Source organism: Nicotiana attenuata, chromosome 3 (assembly GCF_001879085.1).
Source record: "Nicotiana attenuata strain UT chromosome 3, NIATTr2, whole genome shotgun sequence".
Classification (NCBI taxonomy): Eukaryota; Viridiplantae; Streptophyta; class Magnoliopsida; order Solanales; family Solanaceae; genus Nicotiana; species Nicotiana attenuata.
In genome coordinates, this window is record NC_031991.1 from 1,352,768 (window position 1) to 1,369,393 (window position 16,626).

Here is a 16,626-nt window from a genome sequence, read left to right on the forward strand (position 1 = left end):
CATGTTTGGCTATAGATTTTGCCTACATTTTGGCAAAATCCCAAATTCCAAATCCCAAAACCAGCTCAATAGCTGGTTTTGGGTCAAAATATCACTATTATATTTTTTTAATAAATTGCCCCAAACTTTTATACTTTATAAAAGAGCCCACCATTTTGTTATTTTGTAACAATGTTGCTTCGTCTTCTCGGTTATCTGATAGTGTATCATGTAGTTTATTATATAAATGATAATTTTGTACCAAATTTATTTATGTTCAGGACTATGGTTTGCGATAATATAATGAATGTTATTTTTAATGGTACTGTTGGGTATTTGTGATAGTTTTTAAAACTTGTGGGTGTAAGTCATGTTTCGTGTTTTTCCAAAATAAATTTGGGAAATATGGTTTGAAAACTAACGTCCAAACACATTTTCATTTTCAAATCAAAATTCAGCCAAATCAAATTTTTCATAACAAATTTAAGAATCTATGGCCAAACGCTAATTTAAGAACACTTGAAAAATAAGAAATCTGTCTCTTCCTTTCTACTTTTTTTTTTGGGTCTATTTTCTTATTTTATATTGTCTAATTGGCCATCATTGCACCTGCAACTGACATGGACCTCCTTTCCCAAATTAAGCTTTAGGTTTGGTCACGTGAGGAGCACGTGAGAAAAAGGTATACATACAGAAACCAGTATAAATTCTCAGCGCCAAAACCCTAGCAAACTCTCTAAACCCCCAATCCCACATACAGAGAAACAGAGAGCAGATTTCCTCTCTTCAAATGGGAAAAGTGAAAGGAAAGCATCGTTTGGACAAGTACTACCATTTAGCTAGAGATCACGGTTACCGTTCAAGAGCAGCATGGAAATTAGTCCAACTCGATTCCAAATTTTCTTTTCTCCGTTCATCTTCCGCAGTTCTCGATCTTTGTGCAGCGCCAGGTGGTTGGATGCAAGTCGCTTTAAAGCATGTACCCGTTGGCAGTCTTGTTCTTGGCGTTGATTTGGTCCCAATTAAACCACTTCGTGGTGGTATATGTATTCAAGAGGATATTACGACCCCTAAATGTCGTGCGACTATTAAAAGAATAATGGCTGAAAATGGGCGTAGAGCTTTTGATTTGGTACTTCATGATGGGTCTCCTAATGTCGGTGGTGCTTGGGCTAAAGAAGCTACTAGTCAGAATTCTTTGGTTATTGATTCTGTTAAGCTTGCTACTGAATTGTTGGCTCCTAAAGGCACTTTTATTACTAAGGTATGAATCTTTTTGCTTGTTATGTATCCAAATGCTGGCTTGATGATGTTATTATGAATATTTTGCTTCATCTATGTTAAAAACTGCCCGAACCCGGGTGAGGAATAGCCTAATGGAACGGACCCTTTGGCTCCAACTATGAGCTTGGGGATTTTGCATATGTGGAAAAAAGCCCGAATCTTTGTTGATGAGTTTCTTAATTAGTTTTTGAATATCTGTTGTTGTTGTTGTTATGTAAATGGTTACTGGTCTTTTTTCACTTGTTATTTGTGTCGATATAACTCTTTTAGAGTAATACTAGAAAGCTCTTTTATTACTAAGGTTCTCCCAAAAAAAAAAGAATCTTTTTGCTTGTTATGTAAATGATGTTATTATGAATATTGATGAAGAATAGCCTAATGGAACGGACCATTTATCTCCAACTATGAGCTTGGGGATTTTACCATATCGGTTAAAAGCCCGAATCTTTGCTGATGAGTTTCTTAATTAGTTTATGAATATCTGTTGTTTTTATGAAAACTTGTTACCGTTCTTTTTCCATTGTTATTTGTGTCTATATAACTCTTTTGGAGTAATACTAGAAAGCTCTAGTAGTATATGACTTGTCATTTTTGAGATAGGATAATCCTTGATCTGTACTGTTGGAATTTTAACTATCTTTAGCCCAGCCAGTTTGGCTGGCACAAGTAGAAAAAACTTGGAAATTCATTTTGTCAATGTTGGTAATTAGTCTTTGATTTTGTCTCATGTGGTAAACCCTGCCTGGCGCTTTTGCTTTTACGGCCTTGGTAAATCCCTAAACTCATGGTTGGAGCGGAGGGTCCTCTAGATCACGCTTTCCTGCCCTTGTAAAGAGTACTGCAAATTATGTCTCTTGCAAGTGAATAATCTTTCCTTAGTTCGCCCCCCCCCCCCCCCCTTACATAATAAAATAAGTGGAAATGCATTTGTGTCAGTGCTTGTGCATTCCGAGGTATTTTTGAGCATCATCTCCTGTAGAAATGATGATCTTGCTAGGACTGTTCAAATTCCAATTTAATGCTCATGTCGCCTCTTTTATCCAAGAAACTTGGCAGATCTTGGTTTTATGCCCAAGGTAGCCATTCTGTAGATTCCCTGAGGTCTAATCGAGCTAGAGATATGCTCTATCATAACATCAGGAAGAATTCCATTATGGTTAGTGAGGGTTGTGGAGCCCCCAATCTTCCTAATTTTGTTGATCAATATCATATGTTCTTTCAGTGACCTTTTTCTTGATGTGTAATTTCTTCATTGTTTTTGTCAACGAACATGCTTTGATTGGTCGAGTGCAGCTCTGATGGACAACAATGTATTTGGCTGTATTCTGCGGGTTCTCTTACTTTTACTTTCTTCCATTGTTGATTATGTCTTGTGCCAGAGTTCTCTGCATCTTAGGTTAACACTACTCTTGGTATGTGCATGTGGCTTTTATTTTCTCCTTGAGGATATTTAAGTTAATGTAATATTTGGTATTTGCAAATCTCGAGCATGCACTTGTGATTTTATTCATCATTCTATCGATTCTGATGTAAGTAGAAAGTGACATGTCAGCATGTGCTGCCACCCAATTTGAATATTGAGATCTTGTGATGAAACTGCTTCTTTTCATGCTCATACAAGCGGAGTTGTCAAGTAGACTGATAAGATCTCCTCTTTTAGATTTTCAGATCTCAAGATTATAATGCAGTTCTTTACTGTCTAAGACAGGTAATTTTCCACTTCTATACCCAGTTTCTTTTTCAAGTAGACAAAGATCAAATGGTCCCTCACTTTTGAATTTTATCGACAGCTTTTTGAGAAGGTTGAGGTGGATAAACCTCTGGCAAGTCGTTCAGCATCTGCAGAAATTTATATTATTGGTTTAAAATATAAAGCTCCTGCGAAGATTGATCCACGACTTCTTGATGTAAAGCACCTCTTTCAAGGAGGTCAAGAACCCCCCAAGGTACAGGAAAAGCTTTTGATTATGGTTCTCTGTCATGCTCTCTCCCCCCTTCATCCCCTTTTTCTCTCACTTGCATGCTAGGTGCACACACTCTCCTTTCCCATTTCATATAGACGCTCCTATAATCCAATTGATCTTCTTGTGTGTGCCTGATCAGGTGATTGACGTACTCAGGGGGTCGAAGCAGAAGAGACATCGTGATGGGTATATCCTATTTTGCAGTGTATTTATGCATTTGAATTGTTGTGTCTAGTCCATGAGAAAGAACAGGAGACATTCCATTGACTATAATCAAACTACAAAACTTGGTATTTGTGCATAGGTTTTTGGGACATTGAACTTCGTAAAATGAACCAATCTGCTTTAAATTTTTCAGAATCTGGCCTTCTAGAAATGATGAAGTGAAACGGATGACCTGTTCGTCTTTTTTGATAAACAAACAATTCACTAGATGACCAGATGTAGTATCCTAGGGGAATGCTTGACCTGCTTCTTGTACAAGCTTGTATTATGAGAAGAAACTGAAACCGGGTTCGTTTCCAGCAACAAGTGTGCATTGATCACAGCTTTATGTGTCAAATTGTGATAATAGGTGCCACTCATTTGAACAGATGCAGTGACGTGTATTTTGTATACGCATATAGGTTAGAAACAGATTCTGCAAATAAGTTGCTTTTTCCTTTTTCTTTTCGGTTTCCTCACATAGGTATTTGAATTCTTTTGAGAATTTTGTGGAGCAAGTTTTAGCAAAGCGAAAAGCAAACATCTGACAATAGGCCGTGATTCCAGGCAGGCTTTTTGGTTCTGGGAGTCCTCAGCATCTCAGTAGTGCTGCTGCCTTTGGATTCCCCAAAACCTTCAATTTATGAACAGACTGCTTCTTCATTCTTCCTAATGCGTGACCTACTTCACTTCCTTAATCTGTCTCCCAGGACAGTGGATTATGACTGATTCTATGTTTCTCGATGTGATGCTGAAGATTTCACTCCCTGCCTCTTTCTTTGCATATAGTAAGGGGTTGTTTGGTATGATGGATAAGCGAACATAATCCTGGGATAAAAATTTAGTATCGCCTTCTCCCTTGTTTGGTTACTAATCCTGGGATAAGTTATCGCAGGATTAAAAAATAGTACCGGGATAACTTATACCTGCCAGGGGTGGTAGTAATCCCAGGATAAAGCAGTAAAATCGACAATCCCCAGATTTATACGACATACCAAACGGTCAATAAGAAATAATACTAGGATAACTAATCCCAGCATAACTTGTCTTCAAATTCATAGGTTGCTTGGTTTGCCCAACTAAAAATTTCCACCCTCAACTTCTACTAATCTGTTTGGAACCTATAATTGTTGGGGCACATGTGAAACTGTCTGTGCCTTATCTTTTTATTATGCACTTTATTAGTAGATGGTGTTGTTCCAATGCTGCTCACTTTGAAATTTGAATTTCTAATGATTGATGTTATCTTTGATTCAGTTTAGTGGGTTTGTCATTCTTAGAGCTAAAGCCGTTTGAGTTTAGCCTAATACCTCTATATGACATGTATAAAATGAACCTTGCAGGTATGAAGATGGAGCCACAATTTTAAGGAAGGTTTGCTCAGTTGCAGATTTTGTTTGGTCTGATAACCCTGTTCATATCCTTGGTTCATTTACTTCAATGAGCTTTGATGATCCCGCTTGTTTGCCCATTAGAGATCATGCTCTTACAACAGAGGAGGTATATTTCTTGTGACTTATTGTAGCCTGTTGCTAGATGGCATAGTTGTTTGCTATCATCAGCCTTACCCTTGGATGTTTGTGCCAGGTTAAAGCTCTATGTGATGATTTGTGTCTTCTTGCAAAGCAAGACTTCAAGCATCTCTTAAAGTATGAAACAGAAACCTTCTGAGAACCTATTTGTTTACTCAAAGTTCTTGAGTAAATTTAATTACATTATCCTTTGTTCTTATTCTTGTGCCTTATACTTTTCTTATAATCTATTGAATCCAAACCTTGCTTTGCTAAGGTGGCGTATGCAGATAAGAAAAGCTTTATCTCCTGAAAAGATTAAGACCCCAACAGCTGTTGTTGAAAGTGAGAACAAAGAAGACGAAGACGAAGACGAAGATGAACGGGTTCTTAATGAAATAGAGGAGAGAACCAATATCGTGGAGAGAAGGCAGAAAAAAGAGAAGAAACTTCAAGCAAAAAGACGAGCCAAGGTTTATGCATATGCTCCACCAAGTCTCTTTCAATTTCTATTTTGGTTTGCCCCATAAGACAGCATGTGGGAGTGATTATCCTGTTGAGCTTTGAAGAATTAATAGAGCGAACAAGTAACCCGAATCGTGAAATTCCGTGCTTTTCCCTTATGAAAGCAAGTGGCTTCCATGCCTTTCCTTTGTTTGAAAAAACTTATGGTGGCTCCTCTCCATCTTCTGAATGCACACTTAAGCTGATTCTCTTCAGGGTATTTTAGCTATTAGTCGAACTAGAGCCAGGGAAAAGTTGCAGTTCAGAGCAGGTTTAATACTTATTTGATTGCCTGTCTATTCATTACTAGAATTTACACCTAGGCACTCAGGAAAAAGAGATCTTGGTACCAATTGTTATTTGGTTGAAAGTCTTGATAATTACTAGGCGTATCTTGTACTTTTTTTGATAACCAAGAAATCCCCGAGACTAGCGGTGTACGGTTTGAAACTCGAACCCATGACATCCACCTAATCCATACATCGCTTGTTGTGCTCTTATCACTAGACCAAAGCCCTGGGACAGTTTCTTGAATTGATATGTACCCTATACCAGCTTCTGTTTCTTATCTAAGTCACATGGGAGCTATTTTGCTGATATTTATTTTCCTTTAATTCTTCTGATGGCAGGAGAAAGCACGCAAGGCACTTGGGATTCAAGTAGATGCAACAGAGGATGGTTATGGTGATCAGGATTTGTTTTCTCTATCTTCCATCAAGGTATGTTCACATTTCATTTTCCTTGTTCTGTCGTTTGTACTAGTGTAGTGGATGCAGCATCTACAGAGAAAATGGTTTTCCTGAAAGTTGATCCGGTTGAAGGTGGGTTTTCTTTTTTGGGTGCATCAAGTGGGATGCTATTTGAAAGCAGATAATTTGAGGAGGAGATATATAAAAGACAAGAGTAGGATGTAGACCACATTTATGGACTTGTGGACATTAATATATTTTTTTGCTTAATGTTCAGTGGGTTCTTCCTAAAACACTGATAGAAATGATGAAAAGTTGATAGACACAGTTTGGAGGCTATGCAAAAGTGGTTAAGGATGCTCCATTTTTGTGTTTTTGGTTGAAATGGAGATGAAATAGATGAAATTTTGAAGGGATTGAGTGCTCAGTGATGCGAGTTGAGAGTTAATTTTAATCGCCACCCATTTAATTCATTTTTACTGCTATTTTGGAGTCTGCTACAAATTTGTTAATAATATGATTCACGTACATTCGAAAAAACATCTCAGGGAAAGAAAGATCTCGTAGCTGTTGATAACAGTGAAAATGACAAAGGAACTACAGAGGTAAGCGACGAAAATGACGGAAGTGATGAGGAAGCCGAGGAGCATTTCTCCAGTGATCTGGACTCTGAAGACGAACGCAGAAGGTATTATGGCCAGCTTTCTGGACATCTGCTTCTAATATTGATTGTTTCTTGTACACTTCTGAAGCTGCATGTTATTTTCTTCATTTTCAGACATGATGAAAATATAGAGGCATTGTTTGACGAGGCTTACGAACGGTATTTGGGTAGAGTGGAAGGAAAATCAAAGCAGAGAAAGCGAACCAAACAAGCGTATTTGAAGGATGGTCCACTCCTGCAGGTTGTACTTAGGTTTAAGTTGCACTATAAAATTCATATCTGCATATCCGCCTTTGTTCTTTTCCTCTTTCTTTTTGTTATGGGGCTGAGTTTCTCTTTTTCCTTCAATAAGTACCTGCTTAGAAATTCGATTGATGTCATACTTTTAGTACTTGTATGATGAAGCTCTGGATCTCGGACTTAGTGGGAGCTAGCTTGTACATGCGTTTCCCGAGTTTGGTGTAGACCTGTTTTCTGGATCAAACTTTATTTGTAAAAGACGCCAAATCTGGATTTTGTGTGCCCCAGGGAATACTAAACACAAGCTAAATTTCTCCTATATACTTGATAAATCATTAATTTTTACGATTCACATATATTTTTTATATATTACAGCAATTTATTAGTGGCACTTCAATTTCAAATATAAATCAACTGAGATTTGTAAATATGCTAAATTAGAATTTACGAAATCTTAGTTAAGATCCAGTTTTTACCAAAAGAAAAGTCATTTCCACGTTGATTAAACTAAATCTAGATTGACCTAAAAGTTACCAGTTTCAAAAAAAAAAAATATATCTAGATTGACCTAAAAGTAGATTACAAAGCAGGACTGAATCAATTTGGTCCTTATCCTAAACTTTCCAAATGGAGCCTTACTGGATCATCTAAAAAAATGTTTGGCTTTTTCACATGCCTTCTACTAGATTCTCCAAAGTTTTATCTTCTTTTCTTTCTTTCTTTGCATTAATGGTAGTGCTGCTCTTTCTTTTCCAGGATGGCAATGATGATAGCATGACTCATTCTGCTCCAGACTCTGACAGTGACAAGGAAGATAATGAAGTCAACCCTCTTGTCGTACCCCTCGAGGATGCACCACCGCCTCAGGAGGAGATTGTGAAAAAGTGGTTTACGCAAGATGTTTTTGATGAAGCGGAAGAGCAAGATATCCTGGACAAGTATGATAGTGAAGATGAGATGCAAATAGGAGGGGCGAAGCAAGCCCCAAAATCTAAGGAGCTGACAAATGATAAACAGCAGGGAGAAACTAAGGATCTCACAAGGAAAACAAATGGCAGTTTACAAGTCTCAGCATCCAAGACAGAAGAAGATTTTGAGATTGTTCCTACTCCTGCTACTGATTCAAGTGACTCGTCATCCGATGAATCAGATGACGATATTGACACAAAAGCTGAAATATTAGCTACAGCGAAGAGGATGCTGAGGAAAAGGCCTAGGGAAGATATGATTGATGATGGTTACAACAGATATATGTTTCATGATGAGGGGTTGCCGAAGTGGTTCCTTGATGAGGAAATGAGACATCGCCAGCCAGAGAAACCCGTGACAAAAGAGGAGATTGCTGCAATGAAAGCTCAATTTAAAGCAATTGATGCTCGGCCTGCAAAGAAGGTAGCAGAAGCCAAAGCTCGTAAGAAACGGGCAGCACATAGAAAGCTAGAGAAGGTTCGGAAGAAAGCTAACTCAATATCAGACCAAGCTGATATTAACGATCGTTCAAAGAGAAAAATGATTGAACAGCTATACAAAAAGGCGGTAACACCAAAAAAACCAGAAAGGGAATATGTGGTGGCAAAGAAGGGTGTTCAAGTTAAGGTTGGCAAGGGGAAAGTCCTTGTTGATCCGCGAATGAAAAAAGATGCTAGAAAGCATGGAATGAACAAGAAGAAGCAGCAGGGCAAGGGGAAGAAGGGTAAACAAACAGGAAAGGGCTCAGGGAAGGCTTCGGCGGCAGCAGGCAAGCAGGGAAACCGGGGAAAATGAAATGAAGTTGTATTTTGATGAAGGAGCTTTGCCAAAGATAAGTTAAGCTCATGAATTTTGCTTACATTCTCTTGTGCATCTGGTTGCAATAAGAGCCAACCCATGTTAAAGCTGTTTTCTGGTTTCTTATTGCTTTCTTTATTAGATCGTTTTTTTATTTATACACTTTTGAAGATACTTTATTGATTTCTTTGTTCTATCAACATAAGGGATTTACTTGTCTTGATGATTAATGTGAATGGCTAATACTTAAGTTAAATAATATTGACTTAAAATCAAAAAGGGTGCATGTAATAGTTGGGAGAAAGAATATTAGTAATCCACAATGTTTTAATGGTTTCGGTTATTTGGTTATTAGTAGTGAACATATCAATTTTCATGAGGTGGCGTTTGCAGTGTGCTTGGCATGACAGGAAAAAGTATTCTTGATAAGGTTATTATACAAAGCTGTGTTGTTCAGAATTATTGCTAAATTAAGGGTGTGTTTGGTACGAAGCAAAATATATTTTGAAAGATATTTTCTAAATTATCGATGTTTGATTGGCTTAAATATTTTGGAAAATATTTTTCTCAATCATTTTTTTCTAACTTCCTACCAAAAGGAGAAAATGTTTTCTAAAATTTTTTTTTAACCTTTCCTACCCTATTCTCCACCCCCTACCTCCCTTGCTACCCCTACTCCCCACCCCACCCCCTCCCCTCGCCACCCCCTGCCACCCCCACCCCTGCCCCTCAACCACCTTCTGCCCTTGCTAGACGCACTGCTACCCTCGCCACTCGCATCCCGGCCCTTAGATCCTGACTGCCACCTTCCCTACCTTTACACATTTTGTCTTCATAGTGTTTGCCTAAATTATATATTTTTCAGAAAAATATTCTCCTGCTACTTAACCAAACACCAAAAAAATAAGTGAGAAAATTACTTATTTTCAAGAAAATATATTTTCCTTCGTACCAAAAATACCATAAGAAAACAATGTAGCTGGATGGATAAATGTGACATGGGAGTTCAACAACAATTTTTGCTCTTTTTCGCTGATGAAATTGGTTAACACCACTTTCCATGTTTTACCCAAACATTGAGCAATGACTTTAAAGTCAACTTCAATTTAAAGATATTTTCAGAAAATGCATTTTATATTTTTGAAGGCCTAAGAGTTCATTGGTACTAGAATTGGTATATTAACTTGGTGCATGGAATAAGAGTGGAGGTTTAGGTTTATTGTACATCAGTTTTTCAGTCTGTAACTACATTTAAAAGGGAGGAAGAGCCATATGTTTACCTTATACAATAATTGAAACTAAATTATCAATATTTCACCTGAGAAAGTAGTTTAACAAAACAACTACTCTGATAAGTAAAGAAAAAAATTAAGGGAGTCTTCAAGGTCTCGTAAGATGCATTTTCCAATTGGAATTCAAAATTGATTATCATTTGAGGCTCTATTTTGTGAAAAATTAGTACATAGCCGGGAGCAATACTTGAAATGGCAATCCTGGAAAAAACATCAACTTTTAGGTCACGCTTAGAGTTTAGTCATACTTTAAATTGTAGTGGCAAAATAGTCACTCATTAATGCGGAAATACAAGTCTGGAAAAAAATATTATTATCTAGAACACAGAAGAACTCCATGAAACGACTGTTTACCCTCAAAATCGGATAATAATTGAATTTGTACGGGATTTTAAGAATACGTGATATAACTTGATACAAATTAAGAAAATAGATGAATATTAATATTAATGATAAGGAAATAAACACAAACCACACAAATTGGACAGCCTTAGCCTTGGAGTTTGATCACCCTCGAGCCAAGAAATGCCTCCACCGATGTCGAAACAAAATAAAAAGATGATAAGAACTAAAAATAACAGTGTATTGCTCTTTGGTGTATTACAATATGTGTTACAAATGATCAGACCCCCTTTATATAGTAGTGAAGTCCTACTTTAGATACAATTCTACAAAAGGCAAGAAATCTCATGATTTGCTAATTAATCAGCATCTCCTTGATACGTGTCAAGATTTCCGCTGTGATCTCCAACCGATCGCGAAAATTTCGGCCTTCGGTTATTTGGCTCGACAAGGCTCCCTCGATCTTGTTCGGTCCCGGACTCACGAGCTCAACGATTTAACTTCGCGCCTTGGTTCGACATAACTCGGGGTCGAGCTTTGACCTGCCACATTTCAGTCTCGACCGGTCATACAACAGACGAACCTGGTTTCGACCATATACAGGTAGTCCCCTTATTTTTTGGAGAGAAAACGACGAGAAACGATATGAACTTCCGAGCCTTGCTTCGATAAATCATGACGTAAGTGACAAAGGTAACTGAAACGTCCCGTCGGTCTAGTCTCCAAGGTATTAAATGTGTGTCAATTATTTGTCGGCCACTACGGGTTTTGAACCGCCGTTGGCAAACTATAAATACTTCATCCTTCCGTCCACTAGAACTTTTACATTCAAACGTTTGTTCTTGTTTTTTTAAGAAAAATCTTATCTCTTTCTTCCTCTGGTTTTTTGGTTCAAGGTTTAAAACTTCTTCCTTTATAGTTTTCTGAAAATTTTCATAAACTATCCGCCAATAACGCCCTCTCTTTCATCCGTACTATCTCTTCACCCTTACTCAGAAGCAATGGCAAAGACTTCTAAATCTGTTCCTCAAAAGGAAACTCCCTCTTCCTCGAGACCGTCTGAAGAAGAAAAGGCTCCGTCTACTGTTGTCGAGGAAAAGACATCGGAGTCCTCCTCAAATTCGTTCGTTCCTACGGGGTGCCCAACTGGGGCCGATTTCAAGATCGAGAAAACCCCTTCTATACCGGGTCGATGAGAGATGGTCTCGAGATATATATATGCTCCATCACTGATGATCTCCTCCCTAAAGTCAAGGAAGATTGTAATTGGACCGGAAAACACGTGGTGGTGTATACGCCCGAGGAATCAATTACTACCCACGTGGAGGGTTTTCTAAGTGTTTACACTTATCCCTTCACGTTGGGCCCTCTAGACCCAGTTATTATAGCCTTTTGCAAAAGGTATGAAGTGATGCTCGGGCAGATTCATCCTTCATTTTGGAGGATTGTTATTCTGCTTCGTTTCTTTGTGAGCAAGCTCGAAAAATGCCCCTTCACCATCGACCATCTCATGCGTCTGTACAATCCCCGACTTTACCGAGGGGGATTGATAAAGCTTGCCCGTCGGGCTACTAAGGCCCCACTCTCGAGCATAGATGAAGACCGTGACCGAGAATGGTTGGGCCGGTTCGTTCGAGTGAAAACCTCGGATCTAATCCCGGCCGAGGATATGCCATTTCCCAAGAAGTGGAATATGAAATGTAAGTATAACTTCACTTTTAAGATTTTGCTTATTGCTTTTCGCTTTCCTCTCCCCTAATCGATGTTTCGTGGTGCAGCTGTCGCTCGGATGACGGACGTAGTTCCTCGACTCAAGGAGTGGGTCGAGGGTATCGTATCACAGATGCCCTACTCTAAGCGCGCATGGCACCAAATTTCAAAGGGCCGGTGGGAGGCCCATTCTCACGGTAAGATTCTTTCCTAAAGCTAACATCACTTGGGTTTCTTTCCAAGCTTACTCATCTCTTTTCTTTTGTAGGTCTTAGGAAAGATGTTGCGATGAGTCCCCTATCCAGTGATGAAGATGTCCTCCCCCAACCACCTGCTCCGAAGCAGGACAAAGAGAAGAAAAGGAAGGGGTTCCGAGTTCCCCGAACTCGGAGAAGCAGAAACCAAAAAAGAGGCAGGCGCACAAACCTAAGGAAAGTACCAGCGCCCTCCCATTGGACTCAATTCTCTGGCTGAGGGATGAGTCCGAAGAAGAAGAAGAACATTCCGAGCTAGTTCCTCGGGTGCAAAACCCATACTACATTACCTCAAGCCGAGAAGGCTGCCGAGAGGATATTGGCCGGGATCTTTGAACCGAAAAGGGGTAAGGTTGCTTTGCCCCAAGCTAGGGGGGTCGAGAGGGAGACCGAGGCTGATACTTCTCGAGCAGAGGAAGTTCCCCCAATAGATGTGCTTGGGGCGATTGACCTTATCGGGTCTCCTCTGTTCTACGATTCCATGATCAATGAGGCCGGTATGCTAGAAGGTCGTTCTCACGAGGGGCCTCAGGGGGCGGCAGACCTCAACAACTTCTTAGATGGGTTAGAATCTACCACCTCGGAGGACGTCACCAGGTTTGGTGAATTACCTATGCCAAAGAAGGTACCATCATTGGGAGCCATTGGGTCTTCTTCGAGCCCAAAGTTAGTAGATCGGTTCCCGGCCCTGAGTGTTGATCCTGACCGAAAGCGGTCAATAGTTTTCTCTATACAGGAGGATGCTCGGGTTTTCTCTTCCCCCGTGGGGGTTGCTAGCTATCTTCGGTGCTTGGTGACCGAAGAGGACCAGGCCAAGATAGATGAGGTAGAAGCGCCCTACCTATTCAATGATGCTCAACATGCGTTGAATCGGGTAACTTCGAGTGTCTCTTTATTACTCCCTCCATTTCATATTAGATGAGGTAGTTTGACTGGGCACGGAGTTTAAGAAAAAAGAAGACTTTTGAAACTTGTGGTCTTAAAGCTTAAGGGGTAAAAAGTTTGTGGGGCCATGACATTTGTGTGGCTATAAAAGCTTCTCATCAAGGGTAAATGGATAAAATGAAAGAGTTTAAAGTTGAATTATTTCCAAATTTAGAAATGTGTCATTTATTTTGGAACAGACTAAAAAGGAAAGTACCTCATCTAATATGAAACAGAGGGAGTATGTATTTTGAATTCGAAGTTGCAAATAATCGTAACACCTTTGTTTATGCTTGCAGGACTCGGTACTTCACCATGAAACTTTCCTCCAAAATCGGGAGGAGTTCACCCAACACAAGGCCGAGGTTCGGGAGCTTACTGAGAAGAGGGACACATATAAAATTCTCAGTGAGAAACTTCAGGTTGAGTTAGAAGAGGCTCAGAAGGAACATGCCGAGTGGGTCGAGCAGATAAATCGAGTACTTGAAGATAGTGATGACAATTTGGACACAGTGGCTAACGACCCAAACCTGCAGGTCCAAAAGAGTCTTGAACAGATCGGGCAGCTCCAGGTGTACGTGGACACGATAAAAGCTGAGGCCGAGGAGTGGAAGAAAAATATGGACCTCTTAGACTTGGAAAAGGAGGCTGTCCAAGCACAACTGGCATTGGCCGAGGCCCAGCTCCGAGGTGCAGAGGAAAAGACTTCGGCACAAGCCAAAACAATCAAAGAGATCCGGTCTCAGCTGAGCTCGGCGGTTTCTAGCCAAGGAACTCGAGGTGGCAAGGTTAGAGATTGCTGTGGTCAAGGCCGAAGCTGATGAGAAGGTGGCCCAACATAAGGGTGATGCTGAGACGGCTCAGGTCCAAGCGAAAAACTTGGTGGAACACATGAGGTGGTAATCCCGAAGGGAGGCCCTTGAAGGAGTTCAAGCTCAGGGCTTCGACCTACTGGCTAAGATCAAGAATGCCAAGGTCTCCGAGGCCAAGGCTAGGAAGCTGGCTAATACCGAGGAGGAGGATTCCGAGGGATCCTAAGACTCAGATGGGACCGAAGGAGACGAAGCAACTCCTAGTGAAGATTAGTCCACTTAGGGTCTTTTTAGTTATTTTGTCTTTGTCGTTTTGGCTATTGTAAATTGCTGTATCGGGTCAATTTGGCCCTTGTGAAAAGAATTTTTGGTAAATATATACAAGGCTTTCTTTCCCTTTCAGCTTTCGTATTTTTCCTTTGTTTTATCATTTGTGTTAGCAGGAAGGTCAAAATGCCTTAGCATGAAATAAGTAGATTATTTTCAAAGGTTCGAACAAACCTTGCCTTTGATAGTACTATGTGTTAAGGCATTATAGGGATTAGGTGTTACCGAAGTCTTTTCCCAAAATAGTTTAGGTTTATAGCTTGCTGAGGGTAGCTTTTAGAACCGGTTATGAAAGATTTTCTTTTTTGAAGGCCTAGTTTTTGTTACAGGTTTCGGACGTATCCGAGCCATGTTAATATGGCCGTAGCCTTTTAGTTCGGGAGTCGCCTAGTGGACTTATTTTCCCGAGTTATCTGGGCTTGCCCAAGATAACAGTCCCCGAGTGGAGATGGTCGTGGCCTTTAAAATTCGGGGGTTGCCTGATAGGTCTTATGCCCCCGAGATATAGTGGCTTGGGCTGCCCGAGTTTGTCTTCGGACGACAGTCCCCGAGTGAGGGAGTGATCATTCAAACTTTGGTTATAAGTGGCCCTTGAGCTCGTTACCTTTAGGAGATCGGAAGTACGAAATTCTTTAAGGAATGTAAAGAAGAAATTTTAAAATATACAATGATTGCGAGGAAGAGACTTCTCTTTATTCTTATGTAAAGTAGTAGCATATGTATACATGCTTTGTGTCTGGGTTCGATCAACGTATGTGGGCACAGTTCGTTTGATTTTTTGGCCCTTACAATAAATCCTACCTATCGATACCCCTCAGCTACGAAGTTTCTTTCCTTGCTAATGTCTGTATTCGAGGGTAATGCCCCCCCCAGTATTCAAGGTTGATTGTAGAGGAAACTCGGATATTGTTAATGCCAGCTTTGACACCGATTCGTGATTAGTCCTTGATTCTAAGTTAGCACGATCTACTATTGCCTCATTAAAAAAATTGCAGAAAAACCCATTTGGGACAAAAACGGTTCAAGGAAAAAAGAGTGCAATGCGTGCTTTCAGACCTAATGACTTTGTGCCGCTTCTTGTCGATCACCTACAAGTGTTAGTCACAAATATAAATAAAACAAAATAAATGGGGTCGTACCTTAGCAGTACTATTGTTTTAGGCAAGTTACATTCCAATTGCTCGATAGTTGTTCTCCGTTCATCATTCCGAGCTTATAGGATCCTTTTCCAATGAGTTTGAGAATTTGGTACGGTCCTTCCCAGTGCGGACCAAACTTCCCTTCATTCGAATTCCGGGTGTTTAGTGTGACCTTGCTTAGTACTAAGTCCCCGATATTGAAGTATCGAAGATTGGCCCTTCGATTATAATACCTCTCGATCCGTTGCTTTTGGGCAGCCAATCGAACAAGGGCGGCTTTACGCCTTTCTTCCAATAGATCCAGCTCGTATTTATGGCCTCGTCATTTGATTCCTTTATTTCATATTGGAATCTGATACTTGGCTCCCCGACTTCGACTAGTATTAGAGCTTCGGCGCCATAAACCAATGAGAACGGAGTAGCCCCGATACTGGACTTCGACGTCGTGCGATATGCCCAAAAGACTTCGGGTAGGATCTCCTTCCATTTTCCTTTGGTGTCAGTTAACCTTTTCTTAAGGTTTTGGATTATGCTTTTGTTGGTCGTTTCGGCTTGTCCATTTCAACTAGGGTGATAAGGTTTCGATAAGATTCTTTTGATCTTATGATCTTCGAGAAACTTGGTCACTTTGCTGCCGATAAATTGTTTCCCGTTGTCACATACAATTTCGGATAGCATCCCGAACCGACGTATGATGTGCTCCCAAATGAAGTCGATGACTTCCTTCTCCCTGACCTTCTCGTACGCCCGGGCTTCAACCCACTTAAAAAAATAGTTAGTTATAAAAGATAAATTGAGCCTTACCTGGTGCCCATGGAAGAGGGCCAACAAAATCCATTCCCCACTTCATGAATGGCCATGGTGAGAAGACCGAATGTAGGGTTCCCCGGGTTGGTGAATAATCGGAGCATGTCTTTAGAATTTGTCACATTTTCATATGAACTCCTTCGCATCTTTTTCCATGTCGATCCAGTAATAGCCGGCTCTGATAACCTTTTGAACTAACTATTCAGCGCCTGA

General features: G+C 40.1%; 1 protein-coding gene across 1 annotated transcript; it reads left to right on the plus strand.

The window, feature by feature from the left end:
- LOC109223188 (putative rRNA methyltransferase) lies at window positions 698-9,036 on the plus strand. Its single transcript, XM_019387397.1, has 11 exons — window positions 698-1,243; window positions 2,924-2,971; window positions 3,054-3,209; window positions 3,367-3,413; window positions 4,775-4,931; window positions 5,019-5,080; window positions 5,220-5,415; window positions 6,076-6,165; window positions 6,684-6,823; window positions 6,914-7,040; window positions 7,796-9,036. The coding sequence occupies exons 1-11, from the start codon at window positions 770-772 to the stop codon at window positions 8,801-8,803; spliced, it is 2,505 nt and encodes an 834-aa protein (XP_019242942.1). The 5' UTR covers window positions 698-769; the 3' UTR covers window positions 8,804-9,036.

What these genes read in the sequence shown, in the direction of transcription:
- LOC109223188 (XM_019387397.1), top strand. Translation starts at nt 770, where the DNA reads ATGGGAAAAGTGAAAGGAAAGCATCGTTTGGACAAGTACTACCATTTA. An exon ending in AAGGCACTTTTATTACTAAG is followed by an intron (nt 1,244 to 2,923) that starts GTATGAATCTTT and finishes CTCCTCTTTTAG; the next exon opens with ATTTTCAGATCTCAAGATTA. An exon ending in AAGCAAAAAGACGAGCCAAG is followed by an intron (nt 5,416 to 6,075) that starts GTTTATGCATAT and finishes TTCTGATGGCAG; the next exon opens with GAGAAAGCACGCAAGGCACT.